Source organism: Bos javanicus, chromosome X (genome assembly GCF_032452875.1).
Source record: "Bos javanicus breed banteng chromosome X, ARS-OSU_banteng_1.0, whole genome shotgun sequence".
Taxonomy (NCBI): Eukaryota; Metazoa; Chordata; class Mammalia; order Artiodactyla; family Bovidae; genus Bos; species Bos javanicus.
The window spans coordinates 126495-149352 of NC_083897.1; the positions used below are offsets into that span (position 1 = coordinate 126495).

The 22858-nt window shown below is 35.8% G+C and overlaps 1 protein-coding gene across 1 annotated transcript in view; it reads right to left on the reverse strand.

Annotated features, from left to right (window-relative positions):
- KLHL4 (kelch like family member 4) overlaps positions 1-9442 on the reverse strand; it is a 104747-nt gene extending 95305 nt beyond the window's left edge. The window contains exon 1 of the mRNA XM_061409603.1: positions 8638-9442. Within this exon, the coding sequence (XP_061265587.1) occupies positions 8638-9056 (419 nt within the window). The 5' untranslated portion in view covers positions 9057-9442. The remainder of the gene's footprint in view (positions 1-8637) is intronic.
- Positions 9443-22858: the final 13416 nt, after the last annotated feature.

A 22858-nucleotide genomic window follows, 5' to 3' on the forward strand; every position in this document is an offset into this window, starting at 1 on the left:
GCAGCTGGCACTGGTCCACAGAAAGGGTCCAATTCTTCTCCATGACATGTGTGTTCATGTACCTCATCTGCCATATTCATCTGATCTCTCATAAATTGACTACCATTTCTTCAAGCATCTTGACAACTTTTTTGCAGGTAAAATGCTTCCACAACCAGCAGGACATAGAAAATGCTTTCCAAGAGTTCACCAAATTTCAAAGCATGGTTTTTTTGGGTTTTTTTTTGTTTTGTTTTTTTTTCTACAGGAATACATGAACATTTCTTATTGAAAAATATGTTGATTGTAATGATTCCTATTCTGATTAATAAAGATGCATCTGAGCCTAGTTATAATGATTTAAAATTCAGGGTCCAAAACTGCTGTTACTTTTGTACCAACTTAATAACAGCCCACTGATTCTGATTTGATATCCTTCTAATCAGTTGCCAAAGAACAAAAATAAGCAAAACAAATAACAACACATATTAAATTCTTATAATTGGGTGGTCTCCTAGTATTCATTTATGAAATCTATTTATTGGATATGAAGGAAAGTTACATGGGCTCCAAATAGCCTGGAGTTAAAACTCCCCTCCAGGTCTTCCCCACCATTCTACAGAAAACAAAGAACTCTCTCAACCCGCCCCCCAAAAAGAAATGGACATTAAGGTTGATTATGTCCAGCTCCCAGCCAGTCCAGACTCTAGCTGATCTCCAAAATTCCTTACCCCAGCCGTTTAAGAGATAACTACTCTGGACAACCTTGGAGAAGAACAGGCCCCCTTAAGACAGTAACTTTCCACATACATGCCTATATATACTTACTCTTTTCTTGGGTAAGTGCTGCTGCTGCTGGTAAGTCGCTTCAGTCGTGTTCAACTCTGTGCAACCCCATAGATGGCAGCCCACCAGGCTCCCCCGACCCTGGGATTCTCCAGGCAAGAACACTGGAGTGAGTTGCCATTTCCTTCTCCAATGCATCAAAGTGAAAAGTGAAAGTGAAGTCGCTCAGTCGTGTCTGACTCTTAGCGACCCCATGGACTGCAGCCTACCAGGCTCCTCCATCCATGGGGTTTTCAGGCAAGAGTACTGGAGTGGGGTGCCGTTGCCTTCTCCATGGTTAAGTGTAGCACCTCGCTAATCTGACTGCTGCCCCTTCTCACCTCATTAAGGGTGATCTGTTCCTGTAAAGTGCTGGTCTCATTCTTTTTCTGAACCTCACCTTCTCTAACTCCCTTACCTTACAGGATATCCTTTCCTAAAATATTGTACATTTTTTAAAAACAATGTGATAGTATAATGATATAAAGCACACACCAAATTTCCCCTATTATTAACATCTTACACTAGTCTGAACATTTGTTACAATTAATTAACAAATTTTCATACATCATTATTATCTAAAGTCCATTCTTTATTCATATTGCCTCAGGTTTTATCTAAAGTCCTTTTTTGTGTTCCGTATCACATTTATTCACCATGTCTTCCTAAGCTACTCTTGGTTGTTTCTGTTTCTCAGACTTTCCTTGTTTATGGTGACATTGACAGTTTAAGTACTAAAGACCAGGTATTTTTTTTTTTTTTAAAGGTCCTCTCTTTTGGGTCTGTCTAATGTTATTCTCATGATTAGATTGGGATGGGAATGATGAGTTTTTGGAGGTAGAGGACAGAAGTTAAGTGCCATTCTCATCACATCATACCAAGTGTATATATTGTCAACATGACTAAGCAGTTTTCATGTTAACCTAGATTACCTGGCTGAGACAAGTATTCTTCAGGTTTCTGCACTGTAAATGCATTCTTCCCCTACAACGCTTCCAGACCATACTCACTTTTTTAAAAGCTGAAACTGGAGCCTGTTACACAGAGTGAAGTAAGCCAGAAACAAAAACACCAATACAGTATACTAACGCATATATATGGAATTTAGAAAGATGGTAACAATAACCCTGTATGCGAGACAGCAAAAGAGACAGAAGTATAGAACGGTCTTTTGGACTCTGTGGGAGAGGGAGAGGGTGGGATGATTTGGGAGAATGACATTGAAACATGTATAATATCATATATGAAATGAATCACCAGTCCAAGTTCGATGCATGATACTGGTTGCTTGGGGCTGGTGCACTGGGACCATCCAAAGGGATGGTATGGGGAGGGAGGAGGGAGGGGGTTCAGGATGGGGGAACACGTGTATACCTGTGGCAGATGCATGTTGATGTATGGCAAAACCAATACAATATTGTAAAGTAATTAACCTCCAATTAAAATAAATAAATTTATATTTAAAAAAAGAACTAAAAAAAATCACACTGAATAGAAATATGATATTATGGAATTTGCAGTTATTATTGTATCCCAGTGTTTCCCTGTTTTATTAAAACTTGTTGAATATTCAAAAAAAAAAAAAGCTATCACTATGTGCAGCCCACAAGTAAGGCACAGTATTCAGCTCCACCTCCTTGAGGAAGAGTATGTACACAAATCACTTGGAATTCGTCTGCGTAAGAGATTTGTTTTTTCTCTAATTAATTTATTTAGTTATTGATCGATATCAATACAGATTTATGAATGTTTATTACCACTTAGGTTTATAATACTTTTTTTGTTTGTTAAAATTGTTCCAGCTTTGGCCATTGAGAGCTTTTTCAGTTGGCTCCTGTGTCCCTTCAACATAATCCCATGACTATTTTTTTTGAGGATTTTCTACTTTATGGAACATGATGTTTCAGGTTCAGCTTATAGAGCACTGACTTATGTTTCTTTATTAAGGACTCAATGTTTCCCAATCCTTCACCTTGGTTTTAGTTTTTATCTCCTTCAAATGTCAGAATTTCACACTGATATACATATACACATACATGTATATATGTATATATGTTTGCCTATATGTGCATGTGTATATTATACATATATGTCAATAACATACATGTAAACAGGGCTTCCTTGGTGGTTCAGACAGTACCGAATCTACCTGCAGTGCAGGAAACCCGGATTCAATCCCTGGGTCAGGGAGATCCCCTGGAGAAGGGAATGGCAACCCACTCCAGTATTCTTCTCTGGAGAATTCCTTGGACGGAGGAGCCTGGTAGGCTACAGTCCATGGGGTTACAAAGAGTTGGGCACAACAGTGACTAACACTTTTCCTTTTCATACATGCATACACATTACATATTTGTGTACACATGTGTATGTGTGTGTGTATGTGTGTGTGTGTATATATATATATAGCATTGAAACTATTTTTAATTATAAGGTCATAGGAAAGAAGAAAAAATATTAGTATTAAGGGGTCAATGTCTTAATGAAAGTCAGAAAGTAGATATACAAGTTTAAAAATTAAGTCTAAAAGTATTAAATGTCTGAACATTTAGGCAATGTGTAGCAGGTCAATATAATCAATATGTTGCTCTTGAAATCACATATTAAGTAGCACCAGATACTTTGAGTTCTTTATTTAAATTTCCAAATGCAGAAGGAAACTGATTCTTGTCTTTCAAATATCAGAAATAACAACTATAGGTGTGTAATCATAATAGTTAAAGAAACATGGTCTTAACATATTGCCAGATCCCTAGATATAAAGGAGCCCCAAATTTCTCAAATATTAAATACATTTTAACTAATGTTAACTTAAATATATGCACAATACCACACTGCTAAGAATGAGTTATGAAGACCATGGTGCCTCACTCTCAGTAAATGGGCTGTGCCTAGCAAGGATTCAAAATCAACCAACACAAGTTCCATTAGAAATTAGGAATATTAGGAAACATTGCACTATATTTAAATTATGTGTTAACATGCTCTAAAAATGCTGTTAGTTTAATAAAGCAATTGAATAACTTGTGTAGTTTTGTATGGTACATTTTAACCCATAGACAAAGGGATTTAATCTTAAACTTTATATAAACAACAATAAAATTGTAGTTTGTTCCTTATTCTTTCCTTTGAAGTAACAGTTTCTACTCAGCAATGCAGTGTAAAATTAAGTAAAGCAAGCCTAACTCTGAACTTTATAAAGCCACATAATATTGTCTTGAAAGAAGATAAGCAACAACAACAGATATGCAATAAAATAGTACCCAAGAGAAAGACGTGAACATTCTTTGCATTCAAAAATTTTCTTGGGAACATGAGAAAATATATGTATTTAGTGCTTGGCACATAGTAAATGTCTATAAAAGATGCTTATTATTTTTAACGCTGTGTTATTGTTGCTTTTTCAAAGCTATCTGCTATTAACCTCCCATTTGAAAGCCCTCCTCCAGCTGCACTAGCTTTCTTGTGTTTGAACATATGAAGTACACTCCATTTCAAGGCTCTTGAAATTGCCGTTCTGTCTTTCTGGAAAGTGCTCCCTGTAAATACTCACATACCTTACTTCCTACTTTATGAGAAAAGATATTACAGTAAGCTTCATTATTTAAGATTTCTCTTATGCATAAATATTCCCCAAGCATATTCCATATTACAGGTGGATTTGTGTTGAGGATGAAGACACATAATGCATTTAGTTTGGACCTATCTGGATTGTTTTGTGAAGAAAACAAATAAACCATCATGTGTCCATTTTCACAAAGGGCATGGGGCCTCTGTACCTGAAGCATATAGTCTACTGGCTGAATAGCCAGATCCCCAGAGGACAAAATGGCACCATGGTTAAAGGATGACTGGAAAGTCATCTCTGTGGCCATGAAGATATGCATGTGATCTTAAAGTCACTGTAATAAGCAGCAGGCAGGGCATATTTTTTATTTCACCACTTAAATTGAGAATGTTTGAAACATTAATCAGTGGATCGTGTGAGGAAATGTGGTATTGATTTGAATAAGTAAAAATATGAATGGAGGTTATGGACTCCCATGTGGCACAGCAGCAGTAACCTCTCACTTGCTTTGACTTCTGTCAGACATCCTCATGACTGCCCTTTCACTTCATTTAGATCTCTGCTCAAATGTTACCTCATCAGAAAGGCCTTCCCTATCTGAAGTAGGATCCTTTCTTCTCTCTCTTCCTTCTAATTATTTTTTCCTCATACTACTTACAACTACTAAAGTACTACATTTGGTTTGTTTTTATTGTTTCTCTCCTTATTAGAATGTATACTCTATGAAAACATATTCTCTGTTTTGATCCTGATTTATCTCCAGTATGTAGTATACCTGACACACAATGGTGCTCAATATTTGTGGAATGAATTATTAATGAATTCTAAGTCTTATTCATTCAATCCCCCTTTCTTCAGGATATCACATTTTATAGTGACATCTTTCTTGTTGTTCCTTAGGCACACCTCACTTGAAAATCCAAAAGGTGTAAAATGGAGGGAATTTTGTTGCTTGTCTAACAGAGTAATACTGCCAAAGATACACAAAATCATAGATCATACAAATAACAAATTACACAAAAACATATAGGGTGAGGGTAGGATCCCGATTGCTGTCAATTCCTTAAAACTAAACATCCTTGTGAATCTTCAACTTTGTACTAGGGCATGTTGTTCTGGGCCCATACACAGATCATCAGGATTTTATTCCATGTTCTCAAGCACAATGAAGAGATAACCACATTTGTCTCAGCAAATGCAGTTGAACAACTTTATACTCCTGGGTACTTACACAATCATCTCTTTATGAGCAGTTTATATATATATAACTGTATAACAATATTCTGTCATATAAAATCATGATCATAATACACTGTCAAAATAGTTTAATTTTTTGAATTCTAAGGATGATATAAGAAAAGAAAGGACATCAAGCAAGCTTGTTATGGGAAGCAAAGATGCAGAGTTAGTACATAACTAGGGCAAAAAGAGTCATACATGACTGAGCAACTGAACTGACTGAACTGAGGGCAAAAAGGAGATGGTAATTGAGCCTAGGCCTCTGATGACAGGCATACTGATACGTGCATACTCACAGTGTGGGACCATGATACAGAGCTGCTCCTAAATGAAATACAAACTTAAAATTCAATTACATAGAATGTATTTGAGTTTTAAAATCCCCTAGCCAATGTACTAATATAACTTTAATATCTTGGCTTTACTATCTGTTTTTAATTATACGTTATTCAACTATATTATATTTTAGTAAATTAGTCCATTCTCTATTCCCTGCAATATTTGTAGAAAGCAGGTTGACTTAAGGACCCTTACTTTTGCCCAAGTGTTAGAACTCACCTTGTGTTCTCCACACTGCCGTTTTTGTTTGTTATTTAACCACAAGAGTTCTACTGAGGGGATAGTAGGTTGCTGCCAACTTTGCAGGATCTTTTCCTCCTGCTCCCCAATTTTGCTTAAAAAGAGGCATTAGAGAAGTGGTAAATAAGAAAGTTCCTTATCAAACTTTTTTTACCCAAGATGAAATAATTCAGAATGGGTAATTATAGATTAATAAACCATCATTTTCAATTAATTAAGTGCTCAATTTACCTCTTCTCTTCAGCTTAAAATATTCCTGGCACATCTATAAAACCACTTCCTGTATTTATTTTAATAAAATATTAACTTTACACTGTAACCATAGAATATTTAATGGATGGTTTTTAGAATATGAACACTGTAAAGAATAAAAGGAGAAATATATTTTTAAAATATTACTTGCTGACACTTTATATTTGACATTTTATCTATCATTTTCATTTAGCATCTAACTTAACTTAATAAATATATTCTCATGCTGGAAAATCAATTTAAGGATCTTCAAAAAAATTTTGTTGGGAATTCACAGTGGATAATTTAATTTCCCTGTAACAGTCACTAAGTCGTATCTGACTCTTGTGACCCCATGGACTGTAGCCCTCCAGGCTCCTCTGTCCATAGGATTTTCCAGGCAAGAATAATGGATTGGATTGCTATTTCCTTCTCTAGGGGATCTTCCCTGCCCAGGAATCAAATCCAGGTCTCCTGCATTGCAGGCAGATTACCGACTGAGCTATAAGCGTAACCCACAGAACAGTCAGATGTATTTAATATTAACTTCCAAATTTAGAAGTTTTTAAAATTGCTGTTCATGATAAGGAGAGATAATTTGAAAACCCCCTTCATCTAAAGTATGGACTACATATTATTTTCAAAGTCTAAGTATTTGTACTAAATACAACCTGTAATTCCCACAGTTATTTACATTTCATATAGAAAGCCTGAGTTCCTGTAAAACATCATTTTGCACAGTTGCTTTGCCTTTTGTCATAATATTATTATGTTGTTTTTTCTATTCATTATACTTAGAAATCATGGAAGCACGGAACTGTCAAGGTAGATGTACTGAAAAAACTTATCTAGAAGCAAATTTGCCAGTCTTTCTCATCTACGCTTATGACGCCATAGACCATAGTCCACCAGGCTCCTCTGTCCATGGAATTCTCCAGACAAGAATACTGCAGTGGGTAGCCATGCCCTTCTCCAGGGGATCTTCCCAATCCAGGGATCAAACCTGGGTCCCCTGCATTGCAAGCAGATTCTTTACCATCTGAACCACAGGGGAAGCCCACACTTATAGACAGTATACAAAATATCTAGATTTCTAAATAAATTAGCATACCTTCATGTTGAACTGCTATAAAATTTAAGCCATTTCAAAAATACGTTTTCTACTATAGCCTTTTACACTGTAATTACATTATCAAAATCATTAGTTGTGTCTACATGTTGAGGAAATAAAATCTGATAATGAAAAAAGGAAAATAAAGTTAAAATACACTAGATTAAATTATGCTAGACAGCATTAGAGGAGGGAACATACTTTTCTTCTACTCAAACAATACTGGTGTGGGATTTCTCTGGTGGTCCAGTGGTTAAGACTCCACCTTTCAATGCAGGATGTGTGGATTTGATCCCTGGTCTGGGAGCTAAGATCCCACATGCCTTGTGGCCAAAAAACCAAAACATAAAATAGAATCAAACAATACTGGTAGACACAAAAATAAAAATGAGGTCAAAGATTTTATGAGCTATACTTACACAATACTTTATTATCATTTCTTATTATATTTTAATATTCTAAAATAGTTGATATGTTCCATTTCCTACTTTAAGATCTCACTGCCATAAGCAGCATTTCATTACTTGTTTTATGTAAAATATTTTCATAAATGCAAACTAGCTATGGAACCTAATACTACTTGAAATAAATCTCAAATACCAAAAGAAACTTTTCCATACTCTTACATAAAGATAATATTTATCAAGCATCAGTATGGCAACTATGTACTAAGGAATAGACAAGGATGTGCTGAGCAGTCAGAGCTGGCCTGACAAAGTCAGAAAGAGTTCTAGGTAATTCATCACAATTTTACAAAGAAAGAAAGAAACACAACAATCTGAACATTCAAGCCACAGAGGATATATACAGAAAAGTAACAATTATAATAATTGCTAATCTCTAAAAACTGAAACAGAATTCTTAACAGAATCAGAATGGAATAGAGAAACTAAACTCACAACTCTAAAGCATATTTCCCCTTAATTACCAAAAGTATGTACGATGACTATATTCTTTTATAGACTTAGATAAGGGGATTACTTGAACACCCTGATTGGCTGAATACAAATTCAGAAATTATTATAACTTTTATTTAAACACTAAATGAGCACTTTAGAGGATAAGTTAATCTAAGCTATGACTTTGTTATGTGTTCAAAAACTCCTACCCTGCTGTAGAATCTTCTGTATTGTCATCAGCCATCATCTCCACATCGTGTGGGTGTTTCTTATAAGCTTCTTTGAACAAATTCCATGAAACCGCTTTAGGAGTATCTTCATTTGCTCGAAGATGTTCTATCAGTTTTCCTGAGTGCCAGTTCTGAAGGGCTCTTTGATGGGCAGGGGCCAATTCTGGCTCTGGTAGTAGTATGCTGTGGTGGACAGGACTGTTGCTTTTTTTCAGTCCATTTCTGTCCCAAGAGTGGTTCTTCAATCTGCCCTGAACCGGGGTCTCTCTATGCTCATATCCTTCCTGCTGAAGGCAGTTTCCAGTGTTGGGTGAGCCTTGAGAAGGATGACTAAACCATCTCCAGCGTAGCCTTAGGATCTGTTTTACATCAAACTCTTTCTTGCCAGACACTGACATTGTTGCAGGAGGAAAGACGAAAGCCTTCTCTCACAGAAAGGAAACAGCCTTTGTTATCTCTTGTTTCTCTGCCTCTTCTGTAGGACTAACAAAAGCACAAGTGTCGAAAGCAGTCTTTCTTGTTCCCCCCTCCCCCACTGTTTGTGATACACTGCGAATACTTCCAGCTTTCCAGCTGAAGCAGAAAGCGGCAGCTAACAGTGTAGGTGGGACCCCATACCGACAGGATGATGAGGTCAGACCTTAAACAAGTAAATCAGCTTAGCACAGGAAAGCAGCCACCACAACAGACTCCAGCTGCTAGATTTGCAAACTCCCAGCCTTCCCGCCTGGACTTGCAAATATCTAACCCAGCTCTTTCCTAACTGAAGTATAGTAGCTTTGGCTTTTAAGTCCAAGCAAGTGAACAAAAGCAAAGTGTTTAAAAACACTTGTTTCTAAATTCCACTCACCCCACCCTCTGTCAGATATTATTTCCTGGCAGCCCACTTCTAAAAATGTGACATTTTGTCCTAGGAGAATTTGTAACAAGGAATTCATTATGATCTATTTTGGTGTTCTTATGGAAAATTTGAAAGTAGTTCATTAAGAAAAAGTACCTTGTCACCAGTCTCCTCATGCACATTTATAGTTATTCTTTACAAAATGTCTGAAAATGTGACTGTCTTTATAGAGATATTTGTTTGAAAACCTGAACAATTTCAGAAACATAACGTGTTGGTTACCTATGGCTAAAAAACACTAAAGGATGTATTAACAGTATTTTAAGTCTACACCTGAAAGAAGAGAAGTGTTTTTCTAAGCTCATAGGTAGGAAGACATGTCTTCTCTCACGAACCAAAATTTGAAAATGAATAGTCTATTCTGGCTCCATGCCTGTATAAACATTTCCTTATCATGCTCTTTACTCTCACAGGCAGTGTTAAAGGTCTATTTTCTTTGTTCAAAAGTTCGTATGAGAGGATGCGCAAAAGGCATGTTTTGAAGTAACTCCAAATTGTCACATATCTCAGTAATAACTGTGCACAAAGTACTTTGAGATCTCTGATTCAGAATCTCTACTTTGTACAGGGGTAAATGTTTCTATAATAGTAATGTATAAAGAATATATTCACCAATACCATTTTGAAATTTAGTTTGAACTTTATAGCTTACATGTCATGCACACATGTGATAAGGGGGAATTGTACCACTGTATCCTTAGAAAGAATGCTGAAATTATAAGGTTTTGATTCTAGTTCAGGTTTTATGGTTAATGAACTGTATTATCTTGAACAAGTCATTTACTTGTTTGTATCTGTTTCTTAATATATAATATGGAGTGGCTGAACAAATTTACAAGTTTATACTTACAATGAATTTTTAAAAATTTATAAATAGAAAATTTACGTGCAGTTTTCTGTAAATCTAATATACCATTTCCTTTCCCCTCTTTTTTGTGTATGTATAGTGGTAAATTTCTGTGTCAATTTAAATGGGCTACAGGATACCCAGCTATTTGGTCAAGTATTGTTTTGGGTGTTTCTGTTAGCATATTTTTGAATGAGTTTAACATTTAAATCAATAGACTAATAGATTGTCCTCCCTAATGTGGGTGGTTGTGGTTTAGACGCTCAGTCGTGTCCAATTCTTTGTGATCCCATGGATTGTAGTCTGCCAGGCTCCTCTGTCCATGGGATTTTCCAGGTAAGAATACTGGAGTGGGTTGCCATTTCCTTCTCCAGGGGAACTTCCCGACCCAGAGACAGAACCCTGGTGTCCTATATTGCAGGCTATCTCCTGCATTACAGGTGGTTTCTTTACTGATTGAGCCACCAGGGAAGTTCTATAATGTGGGTGGACCTCTTCTAATCAGCTGAAAGCCTGAATAAACAGAATGCTGACACTTCCCCAAACAAGAGGGAATTTCCCTTGCCTGACTGCCATCAAGCTGGGACACTATCTTTTTTCCCTGACTTCAGACTCAAACTGAAATATTGACTCTTCTTGGGTCTCAACGCCTGCAAGGCCTTTGGATTAGAACTATACCATCAGCTCTTTTGGGTCTCCAACTTGCTGACTACAATCTTAAGCTGATTAAGATTGATTAAGATAAACTGACCTGTCAGCTTCCATAATCAAGTCAATTCCTTATAATAAATCAATATCTATTAATTTATTTATTTATATTTTTCTAGTACTAAGAAATTAGTAAATACACAGATAGATATACAGCTGATTTTTGTACCAGTTACAAACACATTACTCCTTTCTCCAACTTCCCAATCCGTTTTCCAATAGGCTCCTTAAACCTCAATTTTCAGTTCTCTCATCCTCTCTTCTTGGTGAGTGTAATGTCAGTTGCTGATATTTAACATATAAATAATTGAAGGGAATCTCAAATAGTTCTGATGAGTCCCAGGCACAGTGAGTCCTGACAACTAAACATAAATTCCCTTTCTCTTATCTGGGTAGATAACATTCCAAACAAATGCCTAGAGTCAAGATTTATATTTAAGATCTTTGGATTCCCCAGTATGCCTAAAACACAATATTGGACAAAGGGTAAACAAACTGCAAATACCAAGCAGAATGTATAAAGTATTACAATAGAAGTGCAAACAGTATGTAGTAAGCACAAGAAGAATCACTACATTGGCCATCTAAGTAGCTCTAAATAATATCTTCTTGGATACTAAGAATCAGCAACCTAATTTTTTATATATTTCCTGAGCTTGTAAACAATTCAGATATAATTGTGTATTTCCCTGTGTATCTTTTATAAACAATACTTGTCAAAATCTAATCACTGATAATACAATACTTTGTATGATTCTACCAAGAGTGTTTTTTTTTGTTTGTTTGTTTAAAGTATATAGATTATGACCATTTTCTTAGATATTGGACACAAAATTTTATTTTTTATTTTATTTTATTTTATTTTTGGACACAAAGTTTTAGAATGACTGAAAAAGTATATAAATCATCTAGAAAATAAAAAGAATAATACATTATGAAGCATGAGGGTCCCTTTGAAGTTTCTGATTATAAAAGAAAGCTTTAAGCATATTCAAACAAAAATAAAGTTGTATGTGAAGATAGGAATTATATTGTATTAATCATTTCCTTATTATCTACTTGCTATCTATTAATACTATTTAATATACATGAAATTAATGAAATATTAAATAGTCAATATTCATAATTACCAAGTAGAACTAATGAATGAAAGATTCTAAATTATTTTATTATCACAGAATTTATTATCTCAATAAGTGCTGGAATTTAAAAAAAAAAATGCAAAAATGGCTATGGCCAGGTTCAATGCACGATACTGGATGCTTGGGGCTGGAGCACTGGGACAACCCAGAGGGATGGTGTGGGGAGGGAGGAGGGAGGAGGGTTCAGGATGGGGAGCACATGTATACCTGTGGCAGATTCATTTTGATGTTTGGCAGAACTAATACAATTATGTAAAGTTTAAAAATAAAATAAAATTTTAAAAAAATTAAAAAAAATAAAAAAATAAAATACCCTTCTAAATCATTAATAATTATACAAGTTGGGGAATAAGTCTTTAAACCAACTGAAAACTCACACCAGCTTAGCAGCTATATGCGCTAATGATGCTGCATTCTGAGTAAAATCCTGGCCAACAAATTAAATTAGTTAGCTACTAGGGCACCTCCATAGTTAACATTATCCAAATGTACTTAGGAATACTTAGTTTTACTTCTTTCCAGTAATTATATGATTATAAGACTTAAAGTAACATGGTCATAGATTTCTGTGCAATAAAGGCTACATATCAACAACCTATCGTGGTCCTGACATTGAACTATTCATTTGACACAAACCACTACAGGTAGCACTATGGTGAAAAGAAAAGCAATATCTGATTGGAAAAGTCGGATGCTAAGCACATGGCTCTCAACCAATCCTGTCCTAAGTCACTGTGCCCAAAATCACTATGAAATATTGAAGAAGGTTAAAAAACATTAATATTGACTCATAGTCCCTATCAGTTTCCTGACTCTGCAAAAGAATATCAAATAATTGAATAATAAATTGAAGGAAACTCCTTCATTTTATCCACTTATTTAGATGAACTAACTTTCTTCAGTGCTCATATCTATAATAACAAATATGACTAAATTTTGCTCACATCTGTCTCATTTCATTAAAAAGTAATAGCCATTGTTATTACCTGAACTTAGCACAAAAGTAGACTCATCTGTCTCTACTAATAAGTTCCCAATAAAATTTTAATGTGTTCAATATCTTTTAAAAATATGAAATGGATCTCTATTGTTTTGTTTATTATACTAATAGCTAAAATGCTCCTTCAAAGAAAAAATTATGTTCAGAATCAAAATAAATTTAAAAAATAAAATTCAGTTTATGACTTGAGACTATACTAGATAGCTACAGTAATCAAGACCATATGGTACAGGAACAAAAACAGAAATACAGATCAAGGAAGAGGATAGAAAACACAGAGATAAACCCATATATCTATCCATGGTCACCTAATCTACAGCAAAGGAGGCAACAATATACAATGGATAAAAGACAAGTGTCTTCAATAAGTGGTGCTGTGAAAACTGAAGAGCTACATGTAAAAGAATAAAATTAGAACACTCCCTAACACCATACACAAAAGTAAACTCAAAATGGATTAATGGCCTAAATGTAAGGCCAGATACCATAAAACTCTTAAAGGAAAACTTAGGGAGAACACACTTTGACATAAAATCACAGCAATATCTTTTTTAATCTACCTCCTAAACTAATGAAAATAAAAACTAAAATAAACAAATGGGGTCTAATTAAACTCAAAAACTTTTGCAAAGCAAAGGAAACCATAAACAAGACAACCTTCAGAACGGGTAAAATATTTGCAAATTAAGCAACTAACAAGGGATTAATATCTAAAATATATAAATCCCTAGAATATTTTAAAAACTCAAAAATTGGGGAAGACCTAAACAGACATTTCTCCAAGAAGACATATAGGTGTCCAAAAGGCACATAGAAAGAAGTTCAATATCACTAATTATTAGAGAAATGAACATCAAAACTACAATTAGGTACCACCTCACATTGGTTAGAATGGCCATCAAAAAGTCTGCAAATAATAAATTCTAGAGAGTGTGTGGAGAGGAAAGGAACCCTCCTACATTGTTGGTGGGAATGTAAATTGATACAAACACTATGGAGAACAGTATGGGAGTCTATTAAAAAGCTAAAAATAGGTGATCTAGTTATTTCTCTCTTGGGCATATACTTGGTGAAAACCATAATTCAAAAAGATACATGCACTCCAATGTTCATTGCAGCACAATATCCAGGACGTGGAAGTAACCTAAATGCCCATCAACAGAATAATGAATAAAGATGTGGCACAATGGGGAGTGAAATGGAAGGGAGGGTCAGTAGGGAGGGGACATGGGTGTACCTATGGCTGATTCTTGTTGATGTTTGACAGAAAACATCAAAATTAATTATGTAAAGCAATTATCCTTCAATTAAAAATAAATTAATTTTTAAGAGATGTGGCACACATATATATATATATATATATATATAGTTGAATATTATTCAGCCATAAAAAGGAATGAAATTGTGACATTTGCAGAGATATGGATGGACTTAGAGATTGTCATACAGAGTGAAGGAAGTCAGAAAGAAAAAAGCAAATATCATATATTAATGCATATATGTGGAATCTAGAAAAATGGTATAGATGAAGCTATTTGCAAAGCAGAAATAGAGACATAGAGAGAGCAAACATGTGGATATCAAGAGGAGGGGAAGGAGGTGGTGGGATGAATTGGAGGACTTGGATTTATACATATACACTACTATATATAAAACAGATAACTATTGAGAACCAACTCTGTAGCACAGAGAACTCTACTCAATGCTCTCTGGTGACTTAAATGAAAGGAAATCCAAAATGAAGGGGATATGTATATATATATATAAAAATGAAAAGGCTTATAAGTGGATCAGTTTATGTAAAGATGTCTGTGAGATTTGAGGGAAGAGAATAAGAGAGGGACAGAGCAAACAATTTAGGAAATATTTTTAGTTAGAACCCAAGGTTCTCAACATTCTATACAGAAAGAGAAAGTCGATTAAAATTGTAACTCCAAAATCTAAATGAATTTGGCATAATAAGCCAGATTCAAGGTAATTTCAATACAGCTTAAATTATATTGTTATATAATATAGAATCTTTCCTGGGAAATCCCATGGACAGAGGAGCCTGGCAGGCTACAGTCCATGGGGTTGCAAGAGTCAGATATGACCTAGCTACTAAACAACAACATTATATAGAGCAGAAAACTGAGCTCATGTTTACAAGTCAGAAGTTTTAAGTATAACTCTGTGCTTGGTATCTGCTTAGTAACAGTAGAGAAAATTTCATTAGCCTTTTTTTTTTTTTTTAATATTAACTATCTACTAGAAAACAGAGGTGAAGGCTGTGGAAATTCTTATAATACACATTATATAAAACACATTTCTCAAATTATGAATTGTGAGGACAAATGAAACCGTGCACACAAATGTGAAATTTTACCTGAAACTTTCCACAGGCAATTGTAGATGTTAATTAATATCAAGGCTGAGTGAACATGTATATGTTGACATTTATAATAATTTAAGGGCTCTGTTTAACAGTTTTAGTTCTTTAAAATCTGGCTAATGTCTCCTTGGTCATGCAAAAATGATGAGCTTCATGAAATGGTTATACCTAGCTTATAGTTAAAATGTTTTGAATAAAATGCCATTCGAAAAGAATGGCTTAAGTTTACCAGGGCATGTGGCTTCAAGGACCCCCTGGATTAAATAAGACATAAAATGAAAGTAGCATAGTCATCAAAAGGTAACTAGAGGGAGGTCACTAAAGATTTCCTAGAAAGAAATCTTTGAACTGATCTTATTCTCAGTTCCCTTATCTGTTCTGTGTGAGTAAAATCATGAAAACTGCTTTGTGCCTCAAGTTGTTTTTGTAAAAGAAAGTAAAGAAAATATGCCCTTTCCCTAGTTTGTGAGATACTGTGGGGGCAAAATAGGCAATTTAGTCTATAAGGTGTCTAAAAATAGGCAAAGTAAAAATACAATTTCTCATTATAAAACCATTATTTCAGCGGGTTTTATTGCTGGAAAAAATTATTTGAACACATCCCTATGTTTTATGGAATATTATGAAAAAATCAAGAAAAGTCATAGCCCTCAGTACTGAGTAAATTGCTAGTGAATGGATGGACAGAACATATTGGGATGATTGGAAAGGTGGTTAAGAGTTGTAAGACTTAAAAGGAGTTACTGTTTTCTCATAAAAACGGTAAACAAAATGTTCTTAACAGTTAACAGTTCACTTAAATGATGCCATTTGTCTCTTCTATGTAAGTCTATAAACATGACTGTCAGTTTAGAATGATCAAAGTAAAGTAATAAAGAAATGTGAAAAAGTGCACTATGTGCTGTCCAAGGAAAGAGAGAAAAAATAAAATATGCTAGCCTCTTTCAGTACACAATATTGGGACTGGCCAAACCATTTGTTCCCGTTAAAGAAAATCTCGAATGAACTTTTTGGCCAACCCAATATAGGAAAGCTAACATTTTAGTCTTGATTTTTAAAACTGCATTAGTTTACATTACAAAAAAAAAAAACCTATGATCTGCCAAAATATTTTACTGAATTTTGTTTTAATATGTAAACTTTGTTCTCATAAAACTGCTCTCAGTACACAACACACACACACACAGGTTCCTGTGTAGGAAATTGGTATTGTCCACAATTATTTTGCGAAAATACAGTAAATTTAGGCAAGAAATATAAAAAGAGAACAATTTATGTGAAAAGGAAATCCAGAAGAAAAGGGAAAAAACTGTGTGTTCCCTCAAAATGTGAAGGAAAGCTCAGAATCATGTGTGATCAGAAAAGTACAAATGAAATATGAAAGTTATCTCATATTTCATGTCCATTGGCACAAACTAAATAGACTTAAAATACCAGTAATTAATAAGGATATGAGATTATGTCAAAAGAGTTACCTTTAAATTATTAGTAAAATAATTTCCCCAACATTTAATAAACTTTAAATGCACATTCCCAATAAAAGTAATGCAAGGATTCCACTCCCAAACATGTGATCAATAGAAACTCTCACATATACACCTTAGGAGACATGTACAAAACTGTTCATTGTGCAATTATTTGCAATAGAATGAAACTGGAACAAAAAACATATGCCTCCGGATTTGGTAACAAAAACATGTTTTGATACAGATATATAATAAAACTATGAAAAGGAAAAAAATAAGACACTGAAAGATGAACTCACCAGGTGGGTAGGTGCCCAATATGCTAGGGAGATCATGGAGAAATAGCTCCAGAAAGAATGAACGGATGGAGCCAAAACAAAATAAATGCCCAATTGTGGATGTGACTGGTGATGGACGCAAGGTCCGATGCTGCAAAGAGCATTATTGCATAGGAACCTGGAATGTTAGGTCCATGAATCAAGGCAAATTGGAAGCGGTCAAACAGGAGATGGCAAGAGTGAAGGTAGACATTTTAGGAATCAGCTAATTAAAATGGACTGGAATGGGTGAATTCCACTCAGATAACCATTATATCTACTACTGTGGGTAAGAATCCCTTAGAATAAATGGAGTAGCCATCAGAGTCAACATAAGAGTCTGAAATGCAGTACTTGGATGCAGTCTCAAAAACGAAAGAATGATCTCTGTTTGTTTCCAAGGCAAACCATTCAATATCACAGTAATCCAAGTCTATGCCCCGACCCGGAATGCTGAAGAAGCAAAAGCTGAACAGTTCTATGAAGACCTACAAGACCTTCCAATACCCAAAAAAGATGTCCTTTTCATTATAGTGGGTGGGAATGTGAAAGTAGGAAGTCAAGAAACACGTGGTGTAACAGGCAAATGAGGCCTTGGAGTACAGAATGAAGAAGGACAAAGGCTAATAGAGTTTTGTCAAAAGAATGCACTGGTCATAGAAAACACCCTCTTTCAACAACACAAGAGAAGACTCTACACATGGACATCACCAGATGATCAAAACCAAAACCAGATTGATTGTGTTCTTTGCAGCCAAAGATAGAGAAGCTTTATACAATCAGCAAAAACAAGACCGGGAGCTGACTGTGGCTGAGATCATGAACGCCTTATTGCCAAATTCAGACTTAATTGAAGAAAGTAGGGAAAACCATTAGACCATTCAAGTATGACCTAAATAAAATCCCTAACGATTATGCAGTGTAAGTGAGAAATAGATTTAAGGGACTTGATTTGATAAACAGAGTGCCTGATGAACTATGGACGGAAATTCGTGACATACAGTAGACAGGGATCAAGACCATCCCCAAGAAAAAGAAATGCAATAAAGCAAAACAGCTCTCTGAGGAGGCCTTACAAATAGCTGTGAAAAGAAGAAAAGTGAAAAGAAGAAAAGGAAAGATAAACTCATTTGAATGCAGAGTTTCAAAGAATAGCAAGGAGAGATAAGAAAGCCTTCCTTAGTGATCAGTGCAAAGAATCAGAGGAAAACAATAGAATGGGAAAGACTAGAGATCTCTTCAAGAAAATTAGAGATACCAAGGGAACATTTCATGCAAAGATGGGGACAATAAGAGACAAAAATGATATAGACCTAACGGAAGCAGAAGATACAAAGAAGAGGTGGCAAGAATACACAGAACTGTGCAAAAAAGATCTTCATGACCCCGATAATCACAATGGTGTGTTCACTCACCTAAAGCCAGACATTCTAAAATGTGAAGTCAAGTGGGCCATAGGAAGTGTCACTATGAACAAAGCTAGGGGAGGTGATGGAATTCCAGTTGAGCTATTTCAAATCCTAAAGGATGATGCTGTCAAAGTGTTGCACTCAATATGCCAGCAAATTTGGAAAACTCAGCAGTGGCCACAGGACCTGAAAATGTCAGTTTTCATTCAAATCCCTAAGAATGGCAATGCCAAAGAATGCTCAAACTACTACACAATTGCACTCATCTCACATGCTAGTAAGGTAATGCTCAAAATTCTCCAAGCCAGGCTTCAACAATACATGAACCATGAACTTCCAAATGTTTAAGTTGGATTTAGAAAAGGCAGAGAAACCAGAGATCAGATTGCCAACATCTGCAGGGTCATCGCAAAAGCAAGGGAGTTCCAGAAAAAACTCTCTTTCTTCTTTATTGACTATGCCAAAGCCTTGGACTGTATGGATTACCACAAACTGTGGAAAATTATGAAAGAGATGGGAATACCAGACCATCTGACCTGCTTTTTGGGAAATCTGTATGCAGGTCAGGAAGCAACAGTTAGAATTGGACATGGAACAACAGACTGGTTCCAAATAGGAAAAGAAGTATGTCAAGGCTGTATATTGTCACCCTGCTTATTTAACTTATATTAAGAGTACATCATGAGAAACCGTGGGCTGGAGGAAGCACAAGCTGGAATCATGATTGCTGGGAGAAATATCAATAAACTTAGATATGCAGATGGCACCACCCTTATGGCAGAAAGTGAAGAAGAACTAAATAGACTCTTAATGAAAGTGAAAGAAGAGACTGAAAAAGTTGGCTTAAAGCTCAACATTCAGAAAACAAAGATCATGGCATCTGGTCCCATCACTTCATGGCAAATAGATGGAGAAACAGTGGAAACAGTGGCTGACTTTATTTTGGGGGCTCCAAAATCAGTGCCTATGGTGACAGCAGCCATGAAATTAAAAGATGCTTACTCCTTGGGAGAAAAGTTATGACCATCTTGGATAGCATTCTACAAAGCTGAGATGTTACTTTGCCAACAAAGGTCCATCTGGTCAAGGCTACGGTTTTTCCAGTGGTCATGTATGGATGTGAGAGAGTATTAAAAAAAAAAGCTGAGCACCAAAGAATTTATGCTTTTGAACTATGGTGTTAGAGAAGACTCTTGAGAGTACCTTGGACTGCAAGGAGATCCAACCAGTCAATCCTAAAGGAAATCAGTTCTGAGTATTCATTGGAAGGACTATGTTGAAGCTGAAACTCTGATACTTTGGCCACATGATGCAAAGAGCTGACTCATTTGAAAAGACCCTGGTGCTGGGAAAGATTGAAGGTGGGAGGGGAAGGGGACAGCAGAGGATTAGATGGTTGGATGGCATCACAGACTCAATGGACATAAGTTTGAGTAAATTCTGGGAGCTGGTGATGGACAGTGATGCCTTGCTTGCTGCAGTCCATGGGGTCACAAAGAGTTGGACAGGACTGAGCAACTAAACTGAACTGAACTGATGCACAAAAGGAAAAATAAACAAATTAGAGATAAACCAATCATTATGAAGATAATTTTAAAATCATAATATTAAGTAAAAAAATAGAATAAGTTGCTTATACAGAATAAATTCTGTACAAAAATAATACACTGGGAGAAATTTCCCTTTATCATAGCACATATCTGAAGCCCAGGAGGGTATTTGAGAGTGTAGGGGAGAGAACAAAGCAGGATAGTGAGAAATGAAGGTAAAATGTGGAGACTTACTACTTAGTTGTATTAACAGGACACATTCATGTATGTATCTGTATGTGTGTATCTCTTGGTATCCATAGGGGATTGGTACAAGGAAGCCCCCACAGATATCAAAATCCAAGGATGCTCAAGTCCTTTATATAAAATGACATACAGGGTTATCAGTACCATCTTTCTAAATTCCACATATATGTGTTAGTATACTGTATTGGTGTTTTTTTCTTTCTGGCTTACTTCACTTTGTATAATAGGCTCCAGTTTCATCCACCTCATTAGAACTGATTCAAATGTATTCTTTTTAATGGTTGAGTAATACTCCATTGTGTATATGTACCACAGCTTTCTTATCCATTCATCTGCTGATGGACATCTAGATTGCTTCCATGTCCTGGCTATTATAAACAGTGCTGTGATGAACAGTGGGGTACACGTGTCTCTTTCAGTTGTGGCTTCCTTGGTGTGTTTGCCCAGTAGTGGGATTGCTGGGTCATGTGGCAGTTCTACTTCCAGTTTTTTAAGTAACCCCCACACTGTTCTCCATAGTGGCTGTACTAGTTTTCATTCCCACCAACAGTAGGGGATTCCCTTTTCTCCGTATTTATTGCTTGTAGACTTTTGGATAGTAGCCATTCCGACTGGCGTTAAGTGGTACCTCATTGTGGTTTTGATTTGCATTTCTCTGATAATGAGTGATGTTGAGCATCTTTTCATGTGCTTGTTAGGCATCTGTAAATCTTCTTTGGAGAAATATCTGTTTAGTTCTTTGGCCCATTTTTTGATTGGGTCATTTATTTTTCTGGAATTGAGCTGCAGGAGTTGCTTGTATATTTTTGAGATTAATTGTTTGTCAGTTGATTCATTTGCTATTATTTTCTCCCATTCTTAAAGCTGTCTTTTCACCTTGCTTATAGTTTCTTTTGTTGTGCAGAAGCTTTTAATTTTAATTAGATCCCATTTGTTTATTTTTGCTTTTATTTCCAATATTCTGGGAGGTGAGTCATAGAGGATCCTGCTGTGATTTATGTTGGAGAGAGTTTTGACTATGTTCTCCTCTAAGAGTTTTACAGTTTCTGGTCTTATTTTTAGATTTTTAATCCATTTTGAGTTTATTTTCTGTATGGTGTTAGAAAGTGTTCCAGTTTCATTCTTTTAAAAGTGGTTGATCAGTTTTCCCAGCACTACTTGTTAAAGAGATAGTCTTTTCTCCATTTTATATTCTTGCCTCCTTTGTCAAAGATAAGGTGTCCATAGGTGCGTGGGTTTATCTCTGGGCTTTCTATTTTGTTCCCTTGATCTATATTTCTGTCTTTGTGCCAGTACCATACTGTCTTGACTGTGGCTTTGTAGTAGAGCCTGAAGTCAGGCAAGTTGATTTCTCCAGTTCCATTCTTCTTTCTCAAGATTGCTTTGGCTATTTGAGATTTTTTGTATTTTCATACAAATTGTAATTCTGAAAGAGATGGGAATACCAGACCACCTGATCTGCCTCTTGAGAAATCTGTATGCAGGTCAGGAAGCAACAGTTAGAACTGGACATGGAACACAGACTGGTTCCAAATAGAAAAAGGAGTACGTCAAGGCTGTATATTATCACCCAGCTTATTTAACTTATATGCAGAGTACATCATGAGAAACGCTGGACTGGAGGAAGCACAGGCTAGAATCAAGATTGCTGGGAGAAATATCAATAACCTCAGATATGCAGATGACACCATCCTTATGGCAGAAAGTGAAGAGGGACTGAAAAGCCTCTTGATGAAAGTGAAAGTGGAGACTGAAAAAGTTGGCTTAAAGCTCAACATTCAGAAAACGTAGATCATGGTATCTGGTCCCATCACTTCTTGGGAAATAGATGGGGAAACAGTGGAAACAGTGTCAGACTTTATTTCTTTGGGCTCCAAAATCACTGCAGATAGTGATTGCAGCCATGAAATTAAAAGATGCTTACTCCTTGGAAGGAAAGTTATGACCAACCTAGATAGCATATTCAAAAGCAGAGACATTATTTTGCCAATAAAGGTCCATCTAGTCAAGGCTATGGTTTTTCCTGTGGTCATGTATGGATGTGAGAGTTGGACTGTGAAGAAAGCTGAGCACCAAAGAATTGATGCTTTTGAACTGTGGTGTTGAAGAAGACTCTTGAGAGTCCCTTTGCCTGCAAGGAGATCCAACCAGTCCATTCTGAAGGAGATCAGCCCTGGGATTTCTTTGGAGGGAATGATGCTAAAGCTGATACTCCAGTACTTTGGCCACCTCATGCGAAGAGC